This window comes from Ambystoma mexicanum, chromosome 1p (assembly GCF_040938575.1).
Source record: "Ambystoma mexicanum isolate Mex_15411 chromosome 1p, UKY_AmexF1_1, whole genome shotgun sequence".
Taxonomy (NCBI): domain Eukaryota; kingdom Metazoa; phylum Chordata; class Amphibia; order Caudata; family Ambystomatidae; genus Ambystoma; species Ambystoma mexicanum.
The window spans coordinates 810,425,183-810,450,805 of record NC_090921.1 but is presented as its reverse complement, the minus strand read 5'-3'; the positions used below and the strand labels follow the sequence as shown (position 1 = coordinate 810,450,805).

General features: G+C 46.3%; 1 protein-coding gene across 1 annotated transcript in view; it reads left to right on the top strand.

The window, feature by feature from the left end:
* Window positions 1-4,596: 4,596 nt before the first annotated feature.
* PLEKHO1 (pleckstrin homology domain containing O1) overlaps window positions 4,597-25,623 on the top strand; it is a 156,259-nt gene continuing 135,232 nt past the window's right edge. The window contains exons 1-2 of the mRNA XM_069652290.1: window positions 4,597-4,939; window positions 5,569-5,715. Coding sequence (XP_069508391.1) covers window positions 4,913-4,939; window positions 5,569-5,715 — 174 coding nt within the window. The 5' untranslated portion in view covers window positions 4,597-4,912. The remainder of the gene's footprint in view (window positions 4,940-5,568; window positions 5,716-25,623) is intronic.

Genomic DNA, 25,623 nt, shown 5'->3' with positions numbered 1-25,623 from the left:
AACAGAATCCAAATTCTATCATGATCTATCAATGCTTTTAGATGTAATTGAAACCAACGTCACAATATCCTATGTAGTCATGGCAGGTGACTTCAGTATCAACTGCTGGGAAAGCAAAACACAAAGTGAAAAACTAAAAACGCACAGATGGAAGCTATTCATGAAACATCGAAATCTTCATATGCTTAATGGAGCATTTGAACCAGACACGCCGCCCCATGCAACGTGGAAACGTGGTAGTAACCATTCCATAATTGATTACATATATGTAAACACGAACTTAGGTGCAGCGGTAGTGGGGTTTGAAGTATTGCACTCAGATAAAAGTGATCACAATATTTTGACAATGACTTGGGAGTGCGAGTACCCAAAAATAATTGGCAACAATATTCTGCAAAAAGCCCACCTATGTGTGAATCCTGGAATGAATTGCCTTAGATGGTCTGAGGAAAATGTACAACATTTCAACAAACTTCTGGCAAATTCAATGTCTAGGGATGTGGGCAGTTTGGGCTATCTGGGAATGGAATACAGCAATGTAATGCAACTTTTTCATCAGCCCAAATTAACATACACCAAATCATAAGCCAAACCTCACCTCCACTCATTCGATCTGGCACTGAAATCGAGAAAAAGAGCATAACGAGCAGAAGTAAGGCACATTGCTAGAAACTTACCGGATCAGAAGGCACCGCAACTTAGGAAGGCTAAAAACCGATATATAAAGTGGGTCAGACAACATCGAGCCCAATTGTACCAAAACGATGGTGCAAATATGTTAAGTATTTTAGCCACTAAAAACACAGCAAAAATGTGGTCAATCATTAACCAAGCAACGGTTGGCTCACAGGTGGCAATTCAAGCAAATACAGTTAATGAACAACAATGGGTACAACACTTCACAAAACTTTACGCCAGGCCTGATGGCAGTGATTGCCCTAAAGACAACAAAGCTATGCGAAAATTCCATCTAGAATTTGATCAGGAGGACATACGGCTTCTGATCAAATCAGCAAGCAATTCGAAGGCGTTCGGTCCTGACGGGCTATCCAACTATCAGCTGAAATTGCATCCAGAATTGTGGGCATCTATATTGTACAAAATATGTACGGCCATAAATCAAGAGCAAGTAATCCCTAACAGCTGGACTCATGCCATAACTGTACCCCTATTCAAAAAGGGGGATTGCCAACTTCAACCAGCTACCGACCAATCTCGCTGCTGGATGTGCCGGGCAAAATCTATGGAAGTCTACTATTAAAAGAATTAAACAAATGGACCACAGATCAACATCTAATTGATCCTTTTCAAGCTGGTTTTGTGTCGGAGTTGGGTACGGCCCCTAACATCTTATGCCTGAACTTGATAAAACAGCAATATGCAGAAAAAGGCCAATCACTATACTTGGCATTTATCGATTTTCAGGCAGCTTTCGATTCGATTGACAGAACCATACTATACAATAAACTGAAAAAACATAATTGCCCTACTTCCATACTAACCTTGATCATGCTACTCCACATGAATACCACAATGCAAGTACGTTTAACATATGGAGGCCTCTTAACAGCAATGATAGCCACAGTGAGAGGTTTGAAACAAGGATGTCCACTTGCATCATTTTTATTCAATTTGTTCATCTTGGACATGGGGACATATTCACTAACATCATCTGTGACGCTCCAAAGCAAGGCAATCAAAAAATAAAATATCTATTGTACACCGACAATTTGGTAATTATGTCCCAAACCCCTAGTGGTCTGCAGAATATGTTACGAGCCTTAGACTTGTACACAGAAAAGAACAACATGATTAAAAACATCAACAAATCACCGCTGGTGGTATGCACGCCAAAACCATCTAAAATAAAAAGAAGACAAGAGGGCCCGTGGAGAATTCAAAATACAATCTTGGCCGAAGTGGACCATTCTAAATATCTTGGAATAGTGTTCTCAAATACTATTAATCAAATTCATCATAGAATCGAACTAGATTCCAAACTTCGAGCTCTAACATCGCAAGCCAAAATACTAGCATACAAGTTTGGGAAATTCTCACTCAAGCATGTTCTGTCATTCTACCAAATGAAAGTAATCCCAATCTTGATATACGGCATGGAGGCCTTCTGCACTATAAAAAAAGAAGATTGGAACAAAATGGAAGCCAGCTTTTGGAAGAAAGTTCTGAATTTGCCTAACTGCACCCCCCTACCCTTGATCCGATACGAATTGGGGTCACTTTCCTTGTATTCTCAATTATTATGGAAAATGTGCTCCCTACTACGTAAATGTATACTAAGCATTCAAATGCACAATGTGTTGGGCATAGCAGCAAAACACTTACTATCAGATCGTAATACACTATCAAAAACTTGGTGCAAAACAACATATAATGCTATGTCAGAAGCAGCTATCGATCTGGAACTACTAATGACCAATCCTGGGTGAGCAAAAATTAAACTCTGTCAACTTGACTGGATACAGAATATGGAGTTCTGTGCGCAATACAAGGATTTTGACATTTCGTTGTTTGGAGCAAAAAGGTATAGACAAATGGCGGAAAATTTTAATAAATGCCCCTCACCAGGCACACTCGTGAAGTATTGGTGCGAAGAGGAATAATCTCAAAAAACGTAATACATTGCCGGTATTGCTTAAATGAATGTGAACCTGAAACATTGAAACACTTATTGGTATATTGTCCTGCCTTGATTGTGACTCGCAAACAATTTTTCCAAAGAGTGTTTGAGTTTATGGTCCATTTAAATGCACAGGAAATTTGCCAATGGGTCTTTACATGCCCAAAGTATTGCTAAAAGGGGCAATTGTCCACTTCTTAGAAAGGACGGTACCCGAAGATAGTCATAGTAGGAAGGGTGAAGGGGAAAGATGATGAATTTCTTACATTATTAAGTCAGGTTGGAGCTGTTCTCTTTCACGCCTCCCCTTCCCCTTCCCCTTATACCTCCTGTGCTTTGCCTTTCTTTCTGTTTTTGCGTGTTCATTCAAGTGAGTTTCTGAATTACAAGTTAATTGCAAATTTTAAGGTTGGATTTTAAACATGAAATTTGAATGAAAGTTTTATCTTAAATGAAATGAGTAGAAATGAAATAATTGTATGTTTATATGTATTTGAAAAGTTGTTATGCAACTAAACAAATTAATAATAAAAAAATTGTTGGGGGTCACCCAGCCGACAACTCAAGAACAGGGATCACCCTGTTCACCTATGATCACACAGGCTCACCAGGGCCTGGGGGCACCCAGGCCATTACTACGCAGAGCGCCGGAGTTGCCCAGCAGGGGCACCGGCATACAGTTGCAGAGTTGCCCAGAAGGGGCTCTGCTGACATGGGGAGATCAGAGACAGCGTTGCCTCGCAGGGGCACTGTCCAGACGGAGCGCCCTGCTGGGCAGGCCCTCTGCCTGCTACGCAGTCCTACTAGAAAAAAACAGCAGGCAGGGAGTCTGTTGGTATCGACTGTTGGGCGGGAAACTGCTCATCCCTTTTATTGATGTAGTCGCATGGTGACTGACATGTGACATGAGCCCTTCACAGAGACTCGTCCTTCAAGGGGTGGCCCACCACACCCCTGTACCAAAGTGTGCTCAACTGTATCATGTTTCTTGATGTTCTAAAGTGCTGTGCGAAAACACTATGAAAATTACAAGACATTACAAGTCCCTGTGACGCTGGAAGTCAGGCACCGGATTTTGTAACTCCCCATTCCCATTGAGTCGGTGACGGAAGCACCGGCACCATTACTAACGGTGCTTCCGTGACAAGTCTGCCTACCGTGCTTGCTGCGCCCGTGACAGCCCCGGCAGGCAGACTCGTCGTGTCGCCATCCAGAAACAAGGGTGCTGGTAAGCTTACCGGCAACCTTGTTTCCGGACCGCCACACTTGTAATGGAGCCCATGGACTCATTACTCAGTGCGTCTGCGTTTATTGCTGACTTCTAGAAAATGCTTTGTTGTAGAAAGTAGCCATTGAATTGTTGGATACATTGGGACTTGTATGTGTCGTGAATAGGCAAGTGTTGTATTGTACATATGAGTATAAAGGTTTGTTTTTGACGCCATATATGCATAATAATGCTGTGTACGTCAAGGTCAGGAAAAGTACCTTTTCTGTCACGCTAACCCCTGCCTCACCCTTCTGCTTGCCCGTGACCGCTACTCGGTGGAACTGCGCGCGCCGTCCCTGCCCATCTAGAGGTAACTGGACCCGGGCATTTGCATTTACTGTGCCACTCCGACGACCAGTGCGCGTCACTGCCGCCTGTGGAAACCCCCTCCCCTCACCCCACCGCAGCAGCGCGGGGCAGGCTGTGCGCCCCCCGCCTATACCCAATTATAGAGGTCCCCCTCCTGTTTGCGGGGGGGGGGGCGTTCTGATTGCGGGCATTTGAGCCGTGAATGGGGCGGAAGAAGCGCCGCCGCTCAAAGACATCTGACCAGTCACGCTGCAGCCCCCGCCTTCCTCCCAGCCCCCCACTGTCTGGAATGATTCACACACACAAAGGAGAAGCCCCTCGCAGCTCTCTGGGCGCGTAGTAATTCGCCTTTTCTTCTGAGCCCGGCTATGATGACATCAGAGCGGGTTTCACCGTAGATGGAGCTGTTGAGCCCTGGACAGCTCTGCGTGCAAGCCCGTGAGAGGAAGAGGAGCCGGGGGGGAGGGGGGCCAGGGAGCACCGCGCGCGAGGGACAGAGTGCGGCGATGTCTGTCTGGCTGCATGTACCCGAGGCTGCCTGGAGTTGATGCAACCAGACGCCTTGCTCTCTGACATTCAGAGCGGGGGGCGCAGCGACTGGGGGGAGAACCCCAACACTCCCCCCTTCCTTGGAGGCACACGGCCCCACATCCAGCCCCTCTGCCATCCTCAAGATCACCAACACCCTGGGAATAATGAAAAAGAACAATTCGTCCAAAAAGGTGAGTTGAAATGCCCCCCGTTGTGTTTTCGGTCACCAGTGCCTGTGGTGTAGGGGACCCCTACCCGCCACCCCCCCCCTCCCCCGGCTGGGCGCTGCTGTGCAGGGCGGAGGGTGCAGCTTCATGCGGATCTGCAGGTTGCTTTCAGGGGCTGGGCACCGATCACTGTGCACGCACCGCATGTGGCAGTTGCAAACCCTGAAATTGGCGCATTTATCATGCAATGCATTTATTGTTTTATAAAGGTTAGCCACTCGCTGAGCACGCTGCCTTACCCCAGGCGACTTTGGGTGGCTGGCTTGTGCACGCTGCCTTACCCCAGGCGACTTTGGGTGGCTGGCTTGTGCGACTTCGCAGGTCTTCTGTGAATGCAGCGCTGCTTTTGTGCAGAGGGAACATGACATTGTGTGCATTTCCCACCGAAGACCGTAACGTTCCTACTTTGTAACTACATGCTTTTCCCGTTAAATGGACCCGGGTCCCCTGTCCCAGCACCCCCTTTTGTTTGTGTTTGGCCCGGCGCCCCTGGCAGGCAGGCTCCCGTCGCCCCCTGGTTGCTGGGTGACCCGCTGCCACCAGGTCACTCCCTGGATGGTCGCCTCTCGGTCACTGTCTACCTGTTCTTCCAGGGCCCGCCGGATGGAGGCCAGCAGCCCTCGCAGCCGGAGAAGGCGGGATGGATCCGGAAATTCTGCGGGAAAGGGATCTTCCGGGAGATCTGGAAGAACCGCTATGTGATCCTCAAGGGGGACCAGCTCTACATTTCGGAGAAGGAGGTAAGCTGGCTACGCCAATAGCAATGGCCATTGCTGACCCCGGGGGCGGGGAGTTCGCTCCCCCAGCAATGATTGGAAAGAAGTCCCCGGGAAGCGTCCTCGTAATTGCTGTGCGCGCTGCTGCTCGCTTGGCGCTAGAGATGCCTTCCGCTCTGAGGAACCCAGCTGGCTGTAGGCAGAGATGCCATCCCCGAGACAGTGCCTCTCTCCAAGGGTGCTGGTGGGCGTTATCTCGGTCTACTACCCTCATCACAAAGTGTACCTTATAACAAAACATCATCGCCAGGGTCGCGCAGGGGCAGTGGCATCAATTAAAAAATGGCCACCAATGAATTCATTTTATGATAGCCTCAGTGGTACCCAGAGTGGAGTGCTTGAGAACAATGTGTAGCAAATGGCATATTTATTATTAGAAATCATATTTGTGTAGGAGCACTGGTCAAAACTGCCAGTTGCACAATGAAGTAAACTCATAATGCATGCTGCCCACTTTGACAAAAAAAAAAAAACGGTCCCACGCTAACATGTTGGGCCTGCACCAATGGGGTTTCCCTATAGGCCAGTCCGAGTCTGATCGTAGCCCTATTGACCCATAGGTCAGTCCGAGTTTGATCATAGCTCTATTGCCCCATAGGCCAGTCCGAGTTTGATCGTAGCCCTATTGCCCCATAGGCCAGTCCGAGTCTGATCATAGCTCTATTGCCCCATAGGCCAGTCCGAGTTTGATCATAGCCCTATTGCATCATAGGCCAGTCCGAGTTTGATCATAGCCCTATTGCATCATAGGCCAGTCCGAGTTTGATCATAGCTCTATTGACCCATAGGTCAGTCCGAGTTTGATCATTGCCCTATTGCATCATAGGCCAGTCCGAGTCTGATCAAAGCCCTATTGCATCATAGGCCAGTCCGAGTCTGATCATAGCCCTATTGCCACATAGGCCAGTCCGAGTCTGATCATAGCCTGTCATTGCGCACAATTCACCCATCAAAGAATAACCGTGAGCCACATTTCACACCCACTTTTCAACTCCCTAAATGTATCGATTCTTTAAAGACGTGTCACTATGAATGTATGTGTATTTAAAAAAAAGCTAGAGGCTTTTCGCTCTCTGTTGTCTGGCCCCACCCCCTTTACAAGGTTATTCTCAGAGTGAAAGAAATGAGGGAAGGAAGCGGAAAAGCCGTCTCAGCAGTGCACCTTTAAATCGGGACGCTGTGATATATGCCCCGATAACTGCAGTAGGTGCATTAACGTGCTGAGCGGTCTCCTAGTATAAAACCGAGTGGAGTTAATAGTTGCTTTTGCGGCATTCGCTGGGGATTGTCTTCCTGGTGTTATGTGTCCGTGAAAGTGTAACATTGTGTCAAAGTGTACAGTTCTGTGAAATGTGATGTATAACGTAAACGTTTAGAGAGGAAAGGCAAGGGCGAATTAAAACCACAGAGACCTGCGCAGGAGTGTTACCAGGTCTGGAAAAGATCATGGACTAAGCTAATGTCGGGACTGGCGGGAATCGGGGCTAGCTAACGTTTTGGTTGTAGCACCTGAGCTTCTATCCGGGGCTACAACCAAAAGACCCGGGGCTATAGCCCCCTCAACCCCCTAGCAACGCCTCCGCTCCTGCGAGTAGTACGCTTGTATTCCTTGCTTGGGTGCAGGTAGTATGCCAGCTCAGTGCAGAATCCTGAAGTTAAGCCGGTTTTGCATGGGAAGGGTCAGGGGGATTGCTTAACCCTGCTCTGTGGGTGGAGGTTGCCAAAGGTAGACGCGTGGGGCCACTGTGAGTGAAGGAAGCGGGGAAAGCGTTCTTATTAAATCGCCTTAGAAAGCTGAAAGGATGAGTCATGGCCGCTGTGATTAAAACTGCTGCTCTGTAGGATCATATGCCCCCATTGCAGCAGCAGGTGCATTAACATACTGAGTGTTCTTCCAGTATAAAACGAGTGGAGTTGATAGATGCTTTTGTAGCTGCTGCTAGGTTTGGTCTCCCTGGAGTCATGCGTCTGTAACAAGAGAGTTGAACTATTGGGCTATTTTGAGTGTAGCCCTATAGTGTCCAGGCTAGATGGGTAACACCGCTTTGGTGGTTACGCTTCAGTCATTGTAGGCTTCTCGTGTGCGCTTCAGTGGACTGTAGCCCTCCCCGACTCCTGGATATGTTTTGACCAGTAGAACACATAGTGCCAGAGGAAGAAACTACTATTACCACTCATCCAAAGTGGAAAAAAAGTATCTTTTAATGTGTTATTGTTAATGTTAAAGGACATTTGTACCGCGCACTATCACCACCGGAGTGGTCCCCTGGCGCTCTGGCGGTTCTGAAAGAGGAGGGGAGGTTGAGTTAGTGGGAGGAAGCTGGAAAAGTGCAAGATGTGCTGTTGGTGGCCTCAGCCTGGTTCGCCCGTTGGCTGGGCCCGGGGTGTTTGCGGCCGGTAGTCGTTGTGTACTGTTGTATGGGTCTATGTGTGTTTTGTTGTTGCAGTGTAGTGAAGTTTGTGCGGATTGTTGTGTTGTAGGCTTGTGGTTGTGTTTGGTTTAGCGTTTGAGAGGTGTTTGCAGAGGAGGAAATTGTTAGTGGATTGGTTAGTTGGCATTTCTGTCTTGAAGTGAGGCGCTGGGTTTGCGTAATCTCCCCAGATGGCGTGTGGGAGTATTTCTGCGCTTCTGTCCTGATCTGGGCTTGTCTGGTGCTCACAGTCCCTTTCACACCTGGCCTCCACTTTCATCAATTTCCTTCATAACCTTGCCTGCCTTTCTTCGTCACTCATATGGCCAGTGTAAATGCTAATGGCCACAACTTAGTTCGAGGTTGGTGACTGCTAACATTCAGACAACTATATAACAGTGTAGTACCTGGTAGCGATTATGGGGCATAAATAACCAGGTGCCAAGACGTGTCTGTTACAAAAACATGATGGTTTCACAGTTAAAACATATTTTTACTTGCTTATTAAATACTCCCATTGGGAATGGCAATTGCTTTTTGACTCCCTAAGAAAACATTTTACTCACAACTTAAAAAATAGGGAGTAAAATACTCCCACTGCTAAATCTTATCTGGAGCACTGTGCATTGTGATAGAAACCCCACGCCCCACTCAGAATCATTCTTTCCTTTCAAGTTATGACCAGTTGTACTGGTCCAGTGTCCCTTTGAGTCACCAACGTTAAAACTGTTGCCACCTTATGTGGTTGTACTAGGTGTGCTTTTGGGGAGTCAGTGTGATGGGTGCCAAGCCTCATCACTCTGCCTGTCATCGTGCCCTGTGGTGCATATGGGTTATGTCTTCAGTTTTGCCTGCCGCTCGCGCAGCGTTTTTCCAAAGGCAGGTTGCTCGCCATGAAGCTTGGCCCTGATTTGGAATGTTTCATTGCAGTGTGATGGGGTTGCCAAACTGGAAATATACTGGGATTGTGTAAACTGGGCGTGAACTGGGAATGTCAGGCTGTGAATGAACAGCATACCTGTCAACTCACCCGATGTTGCCTGGTGACACCCACCATGGAGTCAGTTCATTCACCAACGAATCCCTTTGTCCGTCCATAGACGTCAACGGAGCTCTCATCCTCGAAAACAAAATCCTCTTTTTTTTACCTGCCTTAACATACCAAAAGGTTGCCAGCTTTGGTACTGGAAGTCTCAGCCATGAGTGTACTGGCTCTTTCCCACATTTGACACCTCTCTCTGGCCTTATATGTGCTTTTGAGTTGAATCATTTTGTAGTTCGTAACCTTTGCTCTTAGATTGTTTACTCCACATTGGTGGCAACTTGAAACTGTGAAGTGAAGCCAGAGGGGAAAATAGCCTATGCTGCCCTCAATGGACTCTGTGCTTATAATCTCATGCCATTTTTCTACAGCGCTGCAAGTGCAGACATCCGTTTGCAGCATTCACAGAGTGCCGTGCGACTCTCTCGGTCTTGCACGAGTGGAGGTTCTCCTTAAGATGGCTGACATGAAATGAGAATACTTTGGAAGAGTGTAAAGAGTTTATGTAAACCTTAGAGAGTGCTCAGCTTCCAATGTGTGCAGCAGAAGAAGCGAAGCAATAATGATACTAAAAATAAAGGTCGACGGCGGGAAGACTTTGAATTAATCTCAACTTGTGGACTTGACTTGGGCAAATTCCCACACCATCGTTTCCCTTCCTACCATTTCTTACAGATGCTTAAGATGAATTCAAAATATTGCTGCCATCAATCTTCAATTTTGTTAATGTCACCCTCAGTGGCATGGATATAGCCAGGTGTGAGTTCCAAGCCTGTAGTGTCTAGGGACTCATGTCCCGCATACCTGATGATACCCCAACAAGGCTGAAATATGTCTTGGGTTGTTTGTGGTCTCGTGCAGAAGGGATGTGACTTAGAAGTTTGGACGGGGCAAATCCTTTGCCATATGTTCAGCAAAATCCTGGAATACTCTGCCAGTACCTCTACGGCTAGAAAACAGAACCTTCAGGAGAACTCCCAAGACCCTCCTTTTTGAGTGATTCTCCGATCCTCCCATCTCCTGGTACTCCTCTTTCTTGTGCTGTGATATTGTTGTCCATTCGTGTACCTTTGCACCCTGATGCCTGCGGACTCTGGCGTGCTATTGATATTGATATTTTATTTGTATCGCGTCAGCATGCACAAGTGTTTCAGAGCGCGACCAGGCAAGGAAGGGGAACAGGGGAGAACACAACAACGATCTTACTAGGCCCAGAGACATTGAGAACGCGCAAGTGCAGGGGAGAGCGAGAGGGGAAAAGTGCAAGAAAGGGGGGGAGAAGTAGAAAGTGCGGAGCAAAGGTTTACATAAATAATAATAAATAAAAGTGGTAATGCAGCCAGCAAATGGCAGGTGCTAGGTTTAAGGCAACAGACAGGGTGTGTCTGATAAGGGCAGAAGAAAGGGGTGGAGGGGGCTGTAGGGTTACAGAAACAGACCCCAGTGCAAGAGATTACAGGAGGCAGTGCGGGTGGGTGGCAGGGTGAGCAGGTTCTTGGGCCCGAAAGTCAGAGGCTAACCAGGTGCACAATGCCGAGGCAGAACATTTATTTATCTATAAATAAATACATAAAATAAACCTAATTTGCATATAGTCTTTCGCCTTCTGTGATGCTATGCCAGGCTGAAAGACTTTATTCTGGCGGCTTCCCCAGAGCAATGCCACATCTTATAAATCCCTTAAACCTTCCAGCCATCAATCCTCAGTTTCGTTAAGCAAAAATATTTGACCGTCTTAAGTCACCATTGGGCGGACGGACGGACGGTTGGATACCAACAACTGCATTGTTTTTGTGAAATCATTTGTATTGTTGTAAGTGCGTCTAATCGTTGCAGAGAAAAGAGAGCCCGGAGTTGACAGATTGAACAGATGGAAATGATAGCTAATTTGGAGACCATCTTGAAGTTATGTCTTAGGAAGCTATATGTTCAAACAGGGTTAGCCTGAGCTGCTGGCACCCTGCTAATATCTTACAAGGGATGGGGTTCTCTCACAATAGACAGCAATGCAGAAGTCAACCAAAATAACTCCAGGTAGCAAGACTGGGTAATGAAGCAGAATCACCAGGAACATCATTGCCAGTCACAATGCCTGTCAGATGACAGTGGTGTAACACAGCATCACATGCCCCCCTTGCAAGATGTGGCCAAGCACCACAATTTGTCCTCCTCAGGGAAATGCGAAGATCTTGAGTCGGGGGGCTTGGGGAGGGGTGGTGAATAATGCGCGTCCCCTGTGCAGTGCACGTTATGCTCCCACCCGATAGCCCTTACTTATCAGTTTCAATGCTCACATTTTGTCAGCTTGTTCTAAAATTTTGCCAGTTTTGAAATGAATTGGTCGCCCTCAAAACTTTACTTACTCAGATGTATTTATCATGAGCTCTGCATTACTTGCCACGTGGATTGTTCAAAGCTGAAGCTCCTGTGTGTTGGCAGATGGCCCGGGCAGCGGATACAGGTGCTAGATTTGATTAACTCAGACCAGGGCTCCTTGAAAGAGAGTACCTTTGTGATTGTCTTGGCTTGAATTTCAATATGACATTTAGGATTCTCTATGGGGAAATTAATGTATACGTTTGTCACCGTCCAAAAATAAGAAAGTGTTTGCAGTGGAGCCCCGATCCACATCTTTTCATGGCACATACTGTTGAAACTGTGCTTTATGCTGTTGAAACTGTGCTTTATGCTGTTGAAACTGCTTTATACTGTTGAAACTGTGCTTTATTGAAACTAGATCCACTCGAAGACCTTTCGTGCTGAAGATCCACTGTGGGATTGTTTTGTCCAGTTGCCATTCGCATAAAGTATGAGTGAGGCTGTTGTCTGTGCGTGCCCACAGGTTTTCTGTAGACCCTCTGTTCTTGGCTCTGTTTCTAGTGTCCAGATTCAGCCAGTAAAGGGGAAGAAAGGGGGTGCAACACTCCCACACGTGTGGGCATATAACAGAAAAGAGCACCACGTAATGACCATATTGGAAAGGAGACCTTCAGTATCTTGATAAAGAATTTGAACTGACTTCAGCACCTGTTTGTGGCCTTGTCCTCCTTTCAGCAGCAGGTGTGAGTCTCGGAAGAACCTGCAGCTTCCACCTTATTGAAATCCTTGGCATTCATCCCAAATGAGCTCTGGTGGTTGGGTGACTCGAGTGGGACTCTCTGGGCGATGCACCTTTCTGGGATTTTGCCATGATAGGTGAGGAGAGTGTCTTGGCCTCGGTAACCTTGGAGAGAGCACTTCCTGGAGCCCCAGAGTCCCCTTCTCTTTTACCAGCAGGCCTCACTATCTAGGAAGATTAGACATTTCTCTGGCTATCCTGCCGTGCTCCCCCTCTAACCGTTCTTCCCCAAATTGTCTCTGCACACTGAAATGTACCATTGAGAGACAGAGGGGGTGGCATGAAGGGTCTGGTTGCAGCTAATGTGGTCGATGGGTTTGGAGCGCTTTTGAGGGGAAGTGGGAGAAGGAGGAGAACTCAGTCGCCTGCACTTATCTGAGTTATATCTGTGGTGGTTGTGAAGTTTGGACCTAGCCCATAGAGGCACCACAGGGCTGTACATAGAGGTGAGATGCTGACAAGGAGGGAGAGGGGTAAACATTCCTGTGAACAGGCCAGGAGGTGTTACCCAGTCGCAGGTGGTCATTACAGGGGTGGGGGGTCATTCAGAGACCATTTACAAGAGAAACAGGAACTCTGGAGTATATCGTGACTCTCCCAGTGGTCTTGTTTGTATGGATAAAAACGCAACATCATCGCCAAACTAGCCATCAGCCCTGATTTTTCCCTCAATGACACCACCTTATTTTTCTTTGGAATAGTTCAGTGTGCAGACTTCAAGACTCCAACATAAGGTAAAAGGGAGAGTGCTGGTGGTAGAGCAGGCATGATTTAGAGTTCTTCGGAAAAGTGGTTTGCATTGCAGAACTTAAGAGTGGACACACAGCAACTGTTTGGCAGCGTGCAGGTGGCTGAGACTCTGTCTTGCTCACTGCGTGCATTCTCGCTGAAGGAGAGTGGAACGCATCAAGGTTTGGTAGGAATGCTGGACAGTTCTGGTTTGAAGGCCCTTGGCGAGCTGTAGGGAAGACTTAGGCTGGTTTATGGAGTACCCCAAGACATAATGGGTAGCAAAACAGCCTGAAGGCTGAGATAACTGTGGTACAACTACACCCGTTAGCAAGCTGTGCAGCAGGAATGGGCTGGTACTAGGGCCAGAGCTTTAGTGAATCTCATGGGGGCAACATTCATGGTCAGGATCATTCGTTTTCCATATAGGGCTTGCTGCCATAGTTTGGGCTAGTAGATAGAGCTGTGACTAGGGGAGCAGGCTAAGGATGAGGCCTGCTGGGCACTCCGACGACAGTTAGGGTCTTGACTTTGAGGACACCCGCCTGGCATTGTTTAAGGACCGCAGCACCTTCACATCAGCAGGATTCCTTAACACACTGAATGGTCAAATCCATGCCAGGATTTCAGGATCTCCACTGTGAATGTATGGGAGCAAAATGTACACCTGAGAACTTTCAGTGACCATATGTTTGTTATGACGAAAAACCGACCAGGCACTAGTGCGCGTCTCCACTTTTTGGTACTTTAGGAATGTATCCAGGGAAAGCGTTTTGGAACTATGCACAGGCCAGGAATCAAACAATGAACAAACAACCATTAACTGGCCACTTAAGGCGCAAGCCGTCCTACTCTTAGGTAGTGGTGATGTCACGGACCTCATTGCTGAATCCACTACTGGATGCTTTTTGGGGTCTCTGTTGTGGCCTTGGACACCAATAAATGTCTGGACACACTGTACCTGTGTCACTGTGTTTTTATGTATTCACATAGAAATGTATTTCAAACCGATATGCAATTTTTATAATAATCTCTTAATCTACATTCACATAGGTACAGCGTGCCGAACAGACTTGCTGCTCTCTGCATTCTCTCTGTGCGAGTGCTGTGCTGGGAGTGTTCTCTCACTCGTGCCGCCCAGCTCTCCCGATATCTCGCCCCCCCCAGATCTTGCAAGGTTGCCGCCTTACATACCTCCTTTACTTAAAGAAGATAGGTGAGGTTCATTCCGTTATGCAGTCACATATAGCAGGTTTCTTCTTAGCCCTACATGAACACATATCTTTCCTTCTCCTGCCTTCTTCTCATACGAGTTACTTGTCTCCATGGACACGTTGCTTTTACTTGCAACCTCTAAAGGAATATCCATGTTGTTTGTAGCATGTGGTCCTTGTTCCAGACGTTGTCTTCCTTCCCTCTGTCCCGAAGTCTCTTCGTGCTAGTCTGGTGTCCCTTTGGTGTACCCCATCTTGGGTGCGCACATGATTGGTCCCTTTTTCCATTGCTTTCACGGGGCGACTGAATCGAGATCCTGTTCTGTCTTTTGTCTTGTGTACTGCTCTGTGCCCATCATGACACTTCTTCATTTGGTCCTTGCTCTTTTTGAGTCTCCATATGATATCTTCTATATCAAGTGCTTCATCTATTCTTATGTTAGATAGCCAATGGGGAGCTAGTGAGGAAGCAGCGTTCCTACCTCTCAACAAGTGAAAAGGTGATACCACGGTAATGGCATTCGGAGTCAGTTGACGGGCTGCTATCGCTTCCATGACAGTATCATATGGGTCCATGCCTGAAGCAGTTGCAAGCTGAATGGCTCCCTTAAATCTATTAGTTCTCTCTACTAACCCATTGGCTTGAGAGTGATATAAAGTTGCTTTTGTTTGCTCGAGATTGTATTTTCCTAAAACGTTGTTATCTCCACAGGCGTTAAGTGGGCACCATTATCGGTTATTGGTTCTCTCTATAATCTCTCTTCTGAACAACATTTTTAGTGTTTCAATCACAGTCCTCGTTGTGCTATCCGATACAAATATGACTTCTGTCCACTTGGATAAGTAGTCAACAGCCACTATGCAGTATTTGTACTCTGGGCACATGGCATGATCTACAATGGATCTATGAAGTCTCCCATGCCCTTTCAGGTTCCATGGGTAAGAGAGAAGCTTGCCTCACTTGCAGGCGTTTGTCACTGTTCAAGCATTCGTGGCATCTTCCTAGCCCGACTCTCACATTATTGTCCATAATCTGCCACCAATAAGATTCCTGATAGTTCTTCTTGACATATTTGTGCCTAAGTGACCCAAATGGTCACAAGCAATTATGGCATTTGGTTTCTGAAGATCAACTCATTTTCCTCATATAGTTCATCAGCTATTTTCCAAAAGGGTTGCAGACTCTTTGGTACTGCCCCTTTATCTGGCCATACATTGTTTATCCATGTGAACATGTTTGTGTATATTTGGGTCCTTTGCCATTTCATGTCTCCAATGTGGTTCACTCATCTCTAGAAATTCTCTTCTTCCTAGGTCCTCTACTTATGTTAATATCCATTCTTCATGTAAGAACGTGTGACTTCCACCCTTTGGATCTGGTAGTCAGGACATGCAATCATCCTTTTAGTTTTTCCATCCAGGAATATGTAGTATATTATAGGGGTACTTGTGTAATTTTGCTTGGCGTTGAGTTCTTAGTACCAGTTGGACTTAACATGTGCATTAGTGGTTCATGGTTTGTGACTAAATAGAACTTCGTTCCCCATACAATGTCCTAAAGTACTCTGTTGCCCATGCATGGGCTAGCATTTCCTCGATGTTGGAGTATTTTTTTCAGCATCTGAAAGAGCCGTGTATACAAAAGCGACTATATGTGTTCTGTGTCTGCCCTTTTTTGTGTTAAGATAGCTCCAATGCCCTACACATGCACATCAGTAGTGATGTACGTCTTCCAGTGTGGATTGAACGTGAACAGTTGTCCATTCATATTACGTTACATTTTTCAACAGTTCTCTCATTCGTGCTGTCATCTCAGAGAACTGTGGCAAAAACTTTCCCTATTATTCTGCGGGCCTAAGAAGGAACACAGTTCTTACTTATTTTATAAAAAAAAAATTTATTGTTGAGTATCTAATCAAATAATTTGATTTTTACAACATCTTTGCTCTTTGTTTCTTTAGTCGTGTTTAGTCTCTTTGGTTTAAATCGTACATCTTCTGGTTATTTTGTGTGGTATTGAGGAGAACAAGGTCGTCCCAGTATGTAAGAAAGTCTTATTTTTCGTTTAGTTTCAAGGCAAGTTTTTCGATTAGGGTGTGAAGGATCTTGAATGTCGCTAGTTGCCAAGATGTGCGATCACTACTAATCATCCTTTTCCACCATGTTTCTTCGTCAGTTACTGCTGAATGTTGGCAGATGTATTTCATGTAGGGAAGTCGAGTGTCCGTCAAACTTGGGCAAAACAGTAAAAGATGGCGAATAGTCTCTTTCTCTTTGCCACAGAATCTGCAGATGTTAGTCAGAGATTGATTTCTTATATGACAAATTTTGTTGGTGTCTAAAAGGTTTAGTCTTGCTCTCATTATGAGGTTGCGTGCCGCTCTGCTTAGAAATGTTTTGATATAGTTCTGGAGGTCATCTCGTTTCTTCCATAACGAGGGCAAGTCAGAGACAAGCTTGTATTTGGACGCTACATCTAGGGTGTGGATCCAGTCTATCTCTTTTATTTTTTTGGTTATTCTTGTGGGGTTATTGATCAGATCATCTTCTGTGCATTCGATGGATTTCAGTAGGGCTTGATTTTCTTCTTTCCATTGATTTAGCATTGTGCAGCTTCGCCCTAGGATTTCTTTGAGCACCAGATTGTGGAGGAAGGAGCAGTTAGGTAGAATACATTTCCTGTAGAGCATCAGTGTGTTGCAGTCCACCATGCCTTGGGAAAGCAGACTGAGTTCTCGGCGTATCAGTGTGATTGGAGTTGAATCTGGTAGGCCGAGAGTCGTCCTCAAGAGGTAGGCATGGCATAGCTTCTGCTCCATATGTTACAATGGGAACCGCCTTTTGTTTGTAGAAGTTCAGTAGTGGGATGGTGGAAAATTTGCCAAATTTTCTATCTATTGCTTTGCCTTTTGTTGCTAGGCTTCGAACTTTGTCAAACAGAGCTTTTTGCATAGCCATGTCTTTTGCTGAGTTATCCAGTATTACGCCCAGATATTTGAAGTTCTTTACTCTTTCAATTTTGTTTTTTTTCTAGACACCAGTTGGTCTTTTCCTGGGTTTTGGCTGTGCGCTACATCACCATGATTTTAGTTTTATCGATTTTGATTTCTAGATTTTTCTCATTGCAGAATAGTTGTAGATTGGTGAGTTGGCGTTGAAGGCCTATGGGCGTCAAATTCAGTAGGATAAGGTTGTCCGCGTATAGCAATCTGCTGATGCTCGTTTGTGCTATTTTTGGTGGAACGGATCTGATCAGAGCTTCAGAGTGTTGATAATCTCCCATGTAAGCGATCAAGAGGGCCGGTGCCAACAGACAGCCCTGTTTCACTCCTCTTTTGTGTTGATTCGAGTAGATCGACTGCCTTGCTGATTAAGTCTCACTTTAATGTTGGTATCCGTATGAAGTGCTTTGATCGGATTTAGGATGTTGCTTGGACAGCCCCAGGCAGATAATTTCTGCCAGAGTCTGGTGCGGTCGACTCAATCGAAGGCTTTAGAGAAGTCTATAAAGGCCGTATACACTTTTGGGTGGCCGTCTTTTACTTTGTTTTTTAAGATGGCTAAGAGAAAGATGTTGATCGTGGTTCCTAGTGTTTTTTTGAAACCAGCTTGAAAGTTGTCATTACATGGGGCACGTGAGGCCCAAGAATGGAATTTTTTCACGAGAAGAAAGCCGAAGACTTTCCCTATAGGGTCCAGTAAAGCAATAGGTCGATAGTTTGTGGGATCTTGTTTGTCACCTTTCTTGTAAATTGGGACCACTATTGCAGACAGCCATGTTGGGGGAATCGATTGTACAGCCACGCATCGTGTGAACACAATTCTTATAAATTTAGCCCATTCGACAGGATGTGATTTTAGGTCGAAATCAGTGATGCCGTCGGGGCCAGAGGCTCGAGATTTATTCCTTTTTCTGATGATGTTGCAGATGTCATCTAGGTCGTACAGCTTTGTCCAGGCATCAGCTTGGATCAAGGGTTTCGGGTCAGTCGTCGATGATTGTAGAAGCACATATTCTGATGGGGTGTCTGGCAGCTCGAAGAGTGATCTAAAGTGAGCAGCCCAGGTGGCTTCATCGATGGAGTTCATAATTTCTGGACCAGTGGTTGAAGATATTTTGTTCAGTAGTGACCAGAATTCTTTCGAGTTGTTGGAGCAGATGGATTTCAGCATGGTTTCGGCATCTTGTTGTTGTAATGTCCACCTGTGTCTTCTCACCCAAGATTTGTATTCTCTCGTTATTTCTTTAATAGCAGTTGCTCTTTTGGTCATGGAGAGTGTTGCTGCAGATCTTTTTGCTTTCCTGAAGGCGCAGCCTCTTAGGTCCAGGAGTTTGTCATATGAATGAGTTGGTGTTTGAAGATTTTTTGTTAAGATTGACTTTCAAAGATTGATTAGGGTTGCTCCATTGGGTCTTTTGCTGCTTTACTTTTGTTTTCTTCGTCGTCGATTACTAGGACGATATTGGTGATTGATCCATTTGTAGGTTGGGATAGGAGCTGTTGGGTTTTTTTGGGGATCAGAATCGTTTTTTCAGCTGCAATGTTTTTTGTGGATTTCCAGCTGTGAGATCAATGAGTGGAGCAGGAGCGTTAGGTTGGGTAGCTGATCCATTTGCTTATGATCGTTTTTCTAAAAGGTTCAAGGTTGATTCTATTGTTTGGAGGCGTGCGTTTATGTCAGCCAAGTTCGTGCAGGACATTTTTTTCGTGTCTTTTTGAGCTGTAACATGGCCTTCAAGAAAAATGAGTTTGGTATGAATCATGGCTTGGAGTACTGTTTGATCCTTTAGTGTGTTGTGTAATGATTTGTAAAGCTTGGTGAAGGGAACTAAGGCAATTGTTAGTGCTGACATATATGAAAGTAAATCCGGTTTCTTTGAAGGTGTATCATTAGTAGCTGCAGAGGATTTTCTGCTTGGCCCATGTGTAGGAGTGGAGGCGATGTAGAAGCTTGGTCTGTCGTAGCGTGGATCGTAGTCATGATATGATTTCCTTGTGTCTCTAGATTCCTGGGGCGGTCGATTTGTGTGACCGGTTTTGTTGGATTCTCTTTGCTCTTCTATCTCCTGTTGATTTAGGCTTTGCTGTTCAGTTGGTGAGGTAGGTGATGAAGCTAGTATGTCCTGTGAAGCTGGGAAAAGTAGTGATGACATTGGGGGAGAGGATGGGACGGCTGTTTGTTTCTTGTTCTGTACAGCAATTGAAGCGATCTCAGGCTCCGTAGCTTGTTGTAGCTCGTTTGTTGATGGGATTGGGTGGATGATCAGTGGAGGCGGTGAAGGGGTTGGGATATGAGATGAGAGTGGAATTTGGCCGAAGATAAAGTTGTTGGGAATCACTGCGCTGATTGTTTTATCTGGTATAGAACTGGTTTCCAAGTTGGTAGGTAGAGGGGGTTTCTTTTCTGTGGCGGGTAGCTTAGTTTTTGAGGGGATTGGTGTGATCTTTTCGTTTTCATCAATTTTCCTGTGCTTACTGAGTGGTTGTAGGTCATGCACTGCGTCCAGTAGTTCGGTGTCCGGAAGCTTGTATAATGCGCCTGAAAGAACTTTGTCAACGTCGATAATGGAGAAAGTTTTGTTCTTGTATTTTTCTCATTTGTGATTCTGCCTTTGGGTATGCTTACTTTCATATTTGTGGTATTTTTTGTGCTTTTGCATTATTTTGAGAGAGAGTATTGTCTTTAAAGTGTCTTTTTCTTTTCCTTAAGATGTTGTTTGTACTTGGCACGGACGTTTTTTTAAGTTTATTGTTTTCTGTAGGTTGCGCCTCTGGGAGGCGTGGCACAGGATCCTCAAAGGTGTCAGAGAGCTCCTGCTTCGATGACGTCACAGGGGGGGCGTGCAGCCGATGCTTCACGGCAGCAGCAGGCGTGAGCCGGGGCGCCTCCCTCCTTTGCTCGCGCAATTCTCGCGGCTCCGTGCCCTCACCCTCCGCATGGACGAGGGCGAGGACTGTGCGAGGGGCTGCGGGTGCGTTGCAGCCCACTGGCTCCTCGGCAGCCTGACGCGGTTTCGGGTCTCCGGCTGCCTCCTCTGCCGAGCCCAGCGACGTCTCCACGCCACGGCAGGGAGAGGAGCCCAATGAGGTTGGAGGGATCTCCGGATTCTCCACTAATGACTGCAGGGACAAAGGCGCGGACCTGGACCCGCGAGAGGTCTGCTCCTCAACTGCAGACACAGCACCCCCTCTGGGGTAGGCCGGTAAGTGAGCGGGGAGAGACGTAGCGGTTGGGATAGTGTTTGTTGGTCTGGAGATAGTGTCCAAGTTTGTTTGCTGAGAATAAATGGCAGGCGTCTCGGGCTCCTCAGTTGGTTTCAAGGGGGGATCAGTTGAGGGCTGAGAGCCATTTGATATAGGCCACAGGCTTTTACTTGAAGTCTGTGTGGGTGGTTTGAAAACTTTCTTTCCCACTTTGTTTCCAACAGTTTTAGCGGGTTTTGGTAGTGGATGCTGAGGTGCTTGGTGAGTTTTGGGCTTCTTCTTGGGGGAGTTTGTCAAGGTGTGGACGAGGGCGCAAACTTTTTAGGCGCCCATTTTCTTCCTCTAAAGGAGTCTGTGAGGAGGCCGTCAGTCCAGTCATGCCAGCCATGACTACAGGACTGCCACTCTCCGCCACTCCACGTCCGCTCCGCGGTAGCTCCAAGTCTTTATGGTGGATAGGTGTAGCTCCTCCTTCAGGTAATGGTGGAAAGGGAAAGCAGACCAAATCAGAAAGTTGACTGCAGGACTCCCACTCTCCGCCACTCTGTGTCCGCTCCGCGGTAGCTCCAAGTCTTTATGGTGGATAGGTGTAGCTCCTCCTTCAGTAGTACTTTGTCATGTGTTCTCTCATCTTCTGCACAGACCAGAATTTAATTTTGTGAGCACAAGACATTTCCAATTTTGCTTAACATCCTTTGGAACACCAAAGAAGCAGACAGTCCGAATGGCATTCGGGTAAACTGGTAGTAAAAAAAAACCGTGAGTTAGCGATATTCTAAGTGCATACCATGATGTCGGCATCTCTCGATTGGAAAAGTATTTTGCCTCCTTCATCATCAGTCTGAGTTCGTTTATGCTATGGAGAGGGTAGCTGTCTCTAAAAAACGTCTATATTTAAACTGCCTAGAATTATACATATGCTTAGTGTCTTTGACTGGGGGTTTCTTTATTAGAACTACAGGGCTTAGTCATTTCGAAGACTCCACTGCTTCTATGGTGCCTTCTTTCAAATCTTCGCAGTTGTCCAGCAGCGCTGCCCTGGCTGTGGCAAGTCTGACCTTGTGCTTGATGAGAATTGCTCCCTTTTGTAGATGTATTTTGTGTACATAGTTCTTTATGAGACCTAACGTTTCTGAGAATAAATCGGGGAATACTTCCTTGGATGGTGAGGTTGCTTCTTTTCTTATGGACAATACCTGATCTGTTGCATTTGGATCCAATTTGATATTTAGTTTCGCTTAATTGTCCCATCTCAAAACGGCTGGTGCATTTTCCTAGTAGTACACCTTGGTTTCAGTTCTCCTTTTCTTAAATTTCATACAGCCCCTTACCTTTTCCATATGCTGGTGCCTCCAAATACATTCAGTGTTTTCTTTGTTTTAAGCAAGTCGACAGTTTGTTTTCCCATCATTTCCTTATACCTATCTATGGGTAGAATGGTCAAGTCCGACCCTGAGTCGGCCATCATCTTGGTTTTCTTGCCATCAACCTTGATGATGCAGTGTGGCTTCTCTCTTCTGCCCCCTTCATGCTCACCAGTAATGAAGTTGGTTGGCCTTCATTGGATGGTTCTTCTTCTGTGCTATCCTCTTTTAATTCAACAGTCACTTTTCTTTGTCTCCACCTGCACACTGTGGCGAAATTCCCTACCTTTTTACAATTGGTACACTTCTTGTCTCTTGCTACCACATGGGTGTCATCTCATGGGTTCTCGCTCCTTGTCTCTTCTCGACCCTTGCAGTATTTCAGGGCCTGCCCTTCAGTGTGCAGCACGATTTTACCCATTTCCTTTCATCTCAATAGTTGTTTCTTCTCCAGCTCTGGCCATTTGGATGGGTCTGTCTAATTTGAGTTATTTTTCTAATGCGAACGTATGCTGGGTATTTTTACTATTTACACACACTGTTGTCATATCATGTATTATGCTTTCTACATTGTTCCCCAAAGTCACAAAAAAACAGCCATTTCTCACAGTCTGGTGACATAATCATCAATTGGTGGCGCGTTTCCTTGGTTTCTGGTGTGGAACGTTATCCTGTGTAGCACAAACTTCTTAACTATTTCCCTAATGGCTTCTCGGAGTACATCATCATCTTCAGCATCTACCACAGGTTCCTCACTTAAGCCCGCAAAAATATTCCATGTCCCTCTATGTCCATGGCATTCAACAGCATTGCTTTCTTTCTTCCTGGGGCATAGCTCCTCCCAGCGCATCCAGTTACGTGGTAAATAAAGGTTCCCATTGGGGCCATGGAAATATTGACCTACCTGGCATTGATAAGGATATCGGTGGAGGTGTCGCTCCTTGTTTCCTGGTTTATGAGGATTACTGTTCCTTGAAATCCAGATCCTATCTTCGCCGCCAAATAGGTTGTGGCCTTAGACACAAATAAATGACTGGACACACTGTACCGGTCGGTGTCACTGTGTTTTTATTTAGTCACACAGATATGTATTACAAACTGATATGCAAGTATTATAATAGTCTCTTGATTTAGAGTCTTATAGGCACGGCATTCTGGAGAGCCGGGGCCGAGCAGCTGCTCTCTCTAGTCTCTCCGTGCGAGTGTCATGTGGGGAGTGCTCTCGTGTGAGTGCCCCCCCTCTGCTCTCGCGTGATATTCCAAGGTTGCCATGTTACAGTCCACTTCAATGGGTCTCCAAATCACATAAGTAAATCCAGTGATTACCTCATCCCCTTAAGGGTCTACCTAAGGGGTCGCAATGATGTCAGAGCAGAATTAGCTGGAGCTGTCCAGGTGCACTACTCCCCTCACCCCACCACCAGCAGCAGGCTGTGCAGGAGGCCTTTGTTGTGGGTACCTATGTAAAATCAATTTCCACAGACCAATCGTCATTAAAGCTGGGCTTTTAGTCACGTATTGAGCTGTGAATTGATTGAAAAACACGAGCTATAAATGTTGCACTTTGATTGTAAAAACCTCAAGAACAAGTCTTTCGAACACCCAACATGAAAACAGGGCCTGGGCCTCGCCACATGGTAGAGAAAAAGTAGTTCGGGGTCCAGATGCCTCCCATTTTATAAACCACCCGTCGTAAAGAAGGTAAGTAGCCACGCGATGTTCCATTCGTTTTTTAGAATTCAAGGAATCCAACAGTATTTTATAAGCGTCTGGTAGCACAGGCACCGGTTCACAACTGCCAATCCTCTGCGCGTGATGACATTGCAATTTAGAATGTTGCCAGAATGTCATCACGTGCACAAGTTTACCACACCAACCCTCACGTGACACCGTAATGCGTAGCGAGGTTCCTACGCTGTGCTTTCGAGCTGGGTGCCGAGCCTGAGGCAGCCAGGCCCGACTAGCGGACCATATGCCCCATTCATGCGATTGCACATATTGACTCTGACAGCTGCAGTGTGTTGGCTGGATGTGGAGTTCCTTCGGGTTCGGTCTTTTTTATATCATACACGCATGCCTGCTTTTCGGTATGTGTGATTGTGAAAGAAATGGGTTGCGGTGTCGTTGCCTGGAGTGCAGCACTCGCCACGCATACGCCTCACACGCTGTGTGGCGCAGCTGGCTTCACTTCAGACCTTCAGTGCGACTTTCCTCACAATGGCTCAGAGCTGCCGCCTTTCAGAGTTTAACAGCGTGTGTGTGTGCTCACAGCGCCAGCTTTATTAATCTCCGGGTTTAAATTCCCGTGCTCTTCACCAGCTGCGGTTTTCAAAATCTGCTTCCTTTACCTGCGAGAAAGTAGTCCCGGGGCTGACTGAAGACACCTGTTGGTTGCATGGTACGGGCGGACTGGGATCCACTGGCTTGGTATTTGAGTGGCGACCCTAAAGCAGGGATAGCAAAGCTGTCTTGGGCCAGATGTGTTGGCCTGCAGCTCCCATGACTCCCTCAACATTGACTATGCTGACTGGGGCTGTTGAGAGTTGCAGTCTAAAACATCTGGAGGGTAACTGATTGGCTAGCCCTGTCTTAAAATGGTGTAGTTTTACATGTGTGTGCATGCAAAGCAGTTGCATGTAAAAACAAGTAACTTTTTATTCATAGTATATGAAAATATATAGATTTTTCTGAGGGAGAGCAGATGTCACGGGTGCTTCCGAGCACGTGTTGGCCTTTTTGATGAATTGCTACACTATTCAGCTGCTTCTATCAATATCTAAGGCCAACGTGATTTAAAATGCACAATTTGTCACAGATTTTGAAAAAAGGTATCCCCAAGTATGATATGAGAGGTCATTTATAACACGCTTAATACCTAGAGGTATCAAAGCACGGAACCAGGGATCGAACCTGTGCTGCTCCGTGTTGTCTTGTTTCCAAGGCGAGCATGTTGTCCCTGAGCGATCCTCCTGAGACAAGTACTGCCCAAAGTGTCACCATGTGTGAATGGGGCCACATTTTGTTTTCTGCTTGGGTCTATTTTTGGTCCCAGTCTGATCCAAACAGTAGAAAACAGTGATTTTGAGCACGTGTGTTAGAAGAAACGGATGCGGGGACCCAATTTGGTGTCACTCGAGGCCTCAGCTGTCATGATGACGCCGCCTGCTTGCAGCTGTCCACGTTAAAGCTGAGCTGATTAGGACAGCAGCTGCGGAGAGCTGACTGAAGATGAGACCAGGTCCCCGCTCTAGCAAAGCCCTTCCAGCCTCCTCCGCCCCGGGGTAGGGAAGGAGGCATCCAGTACTAGGTGGGGATACAGAGACCATTTTACATGCACAGCATAATGCGCACAATATTTGTGTGTGCTGCGGCGGGAGAGGATTCAGTTTGCAGTTTGTGGGTTAGAAGGCACCAACATAACATCGCATCATATATCAGAGTATCATTTAGCCTGCCACATATGCGCACAGAGCCTCCAACGGGTTTATTTATTTATTGGGGCAAGGGGGGGGGGGTTCCTATGTGCTACATTATTGCTTCAAAGCGGAGGCTACGGGGGCGGCAGAAGGGAAGGCGAGGGGACCTTTGTGACTAAGACCATGGACCACCTTCTAGATCCTGACATGACCCAGCAGGCCAGAGCACCCACCCCTCCCTCTATGATACCCTCATTCCTTTTCCTATGTCCGCCTTTTCTCCCATCAAGCGTCCAAGCCAATATAGCATCATGACCCCCTCCCACCCCCAGTTCTCTATAAGACTTTGGAATGAATGAATTAATTAATGAA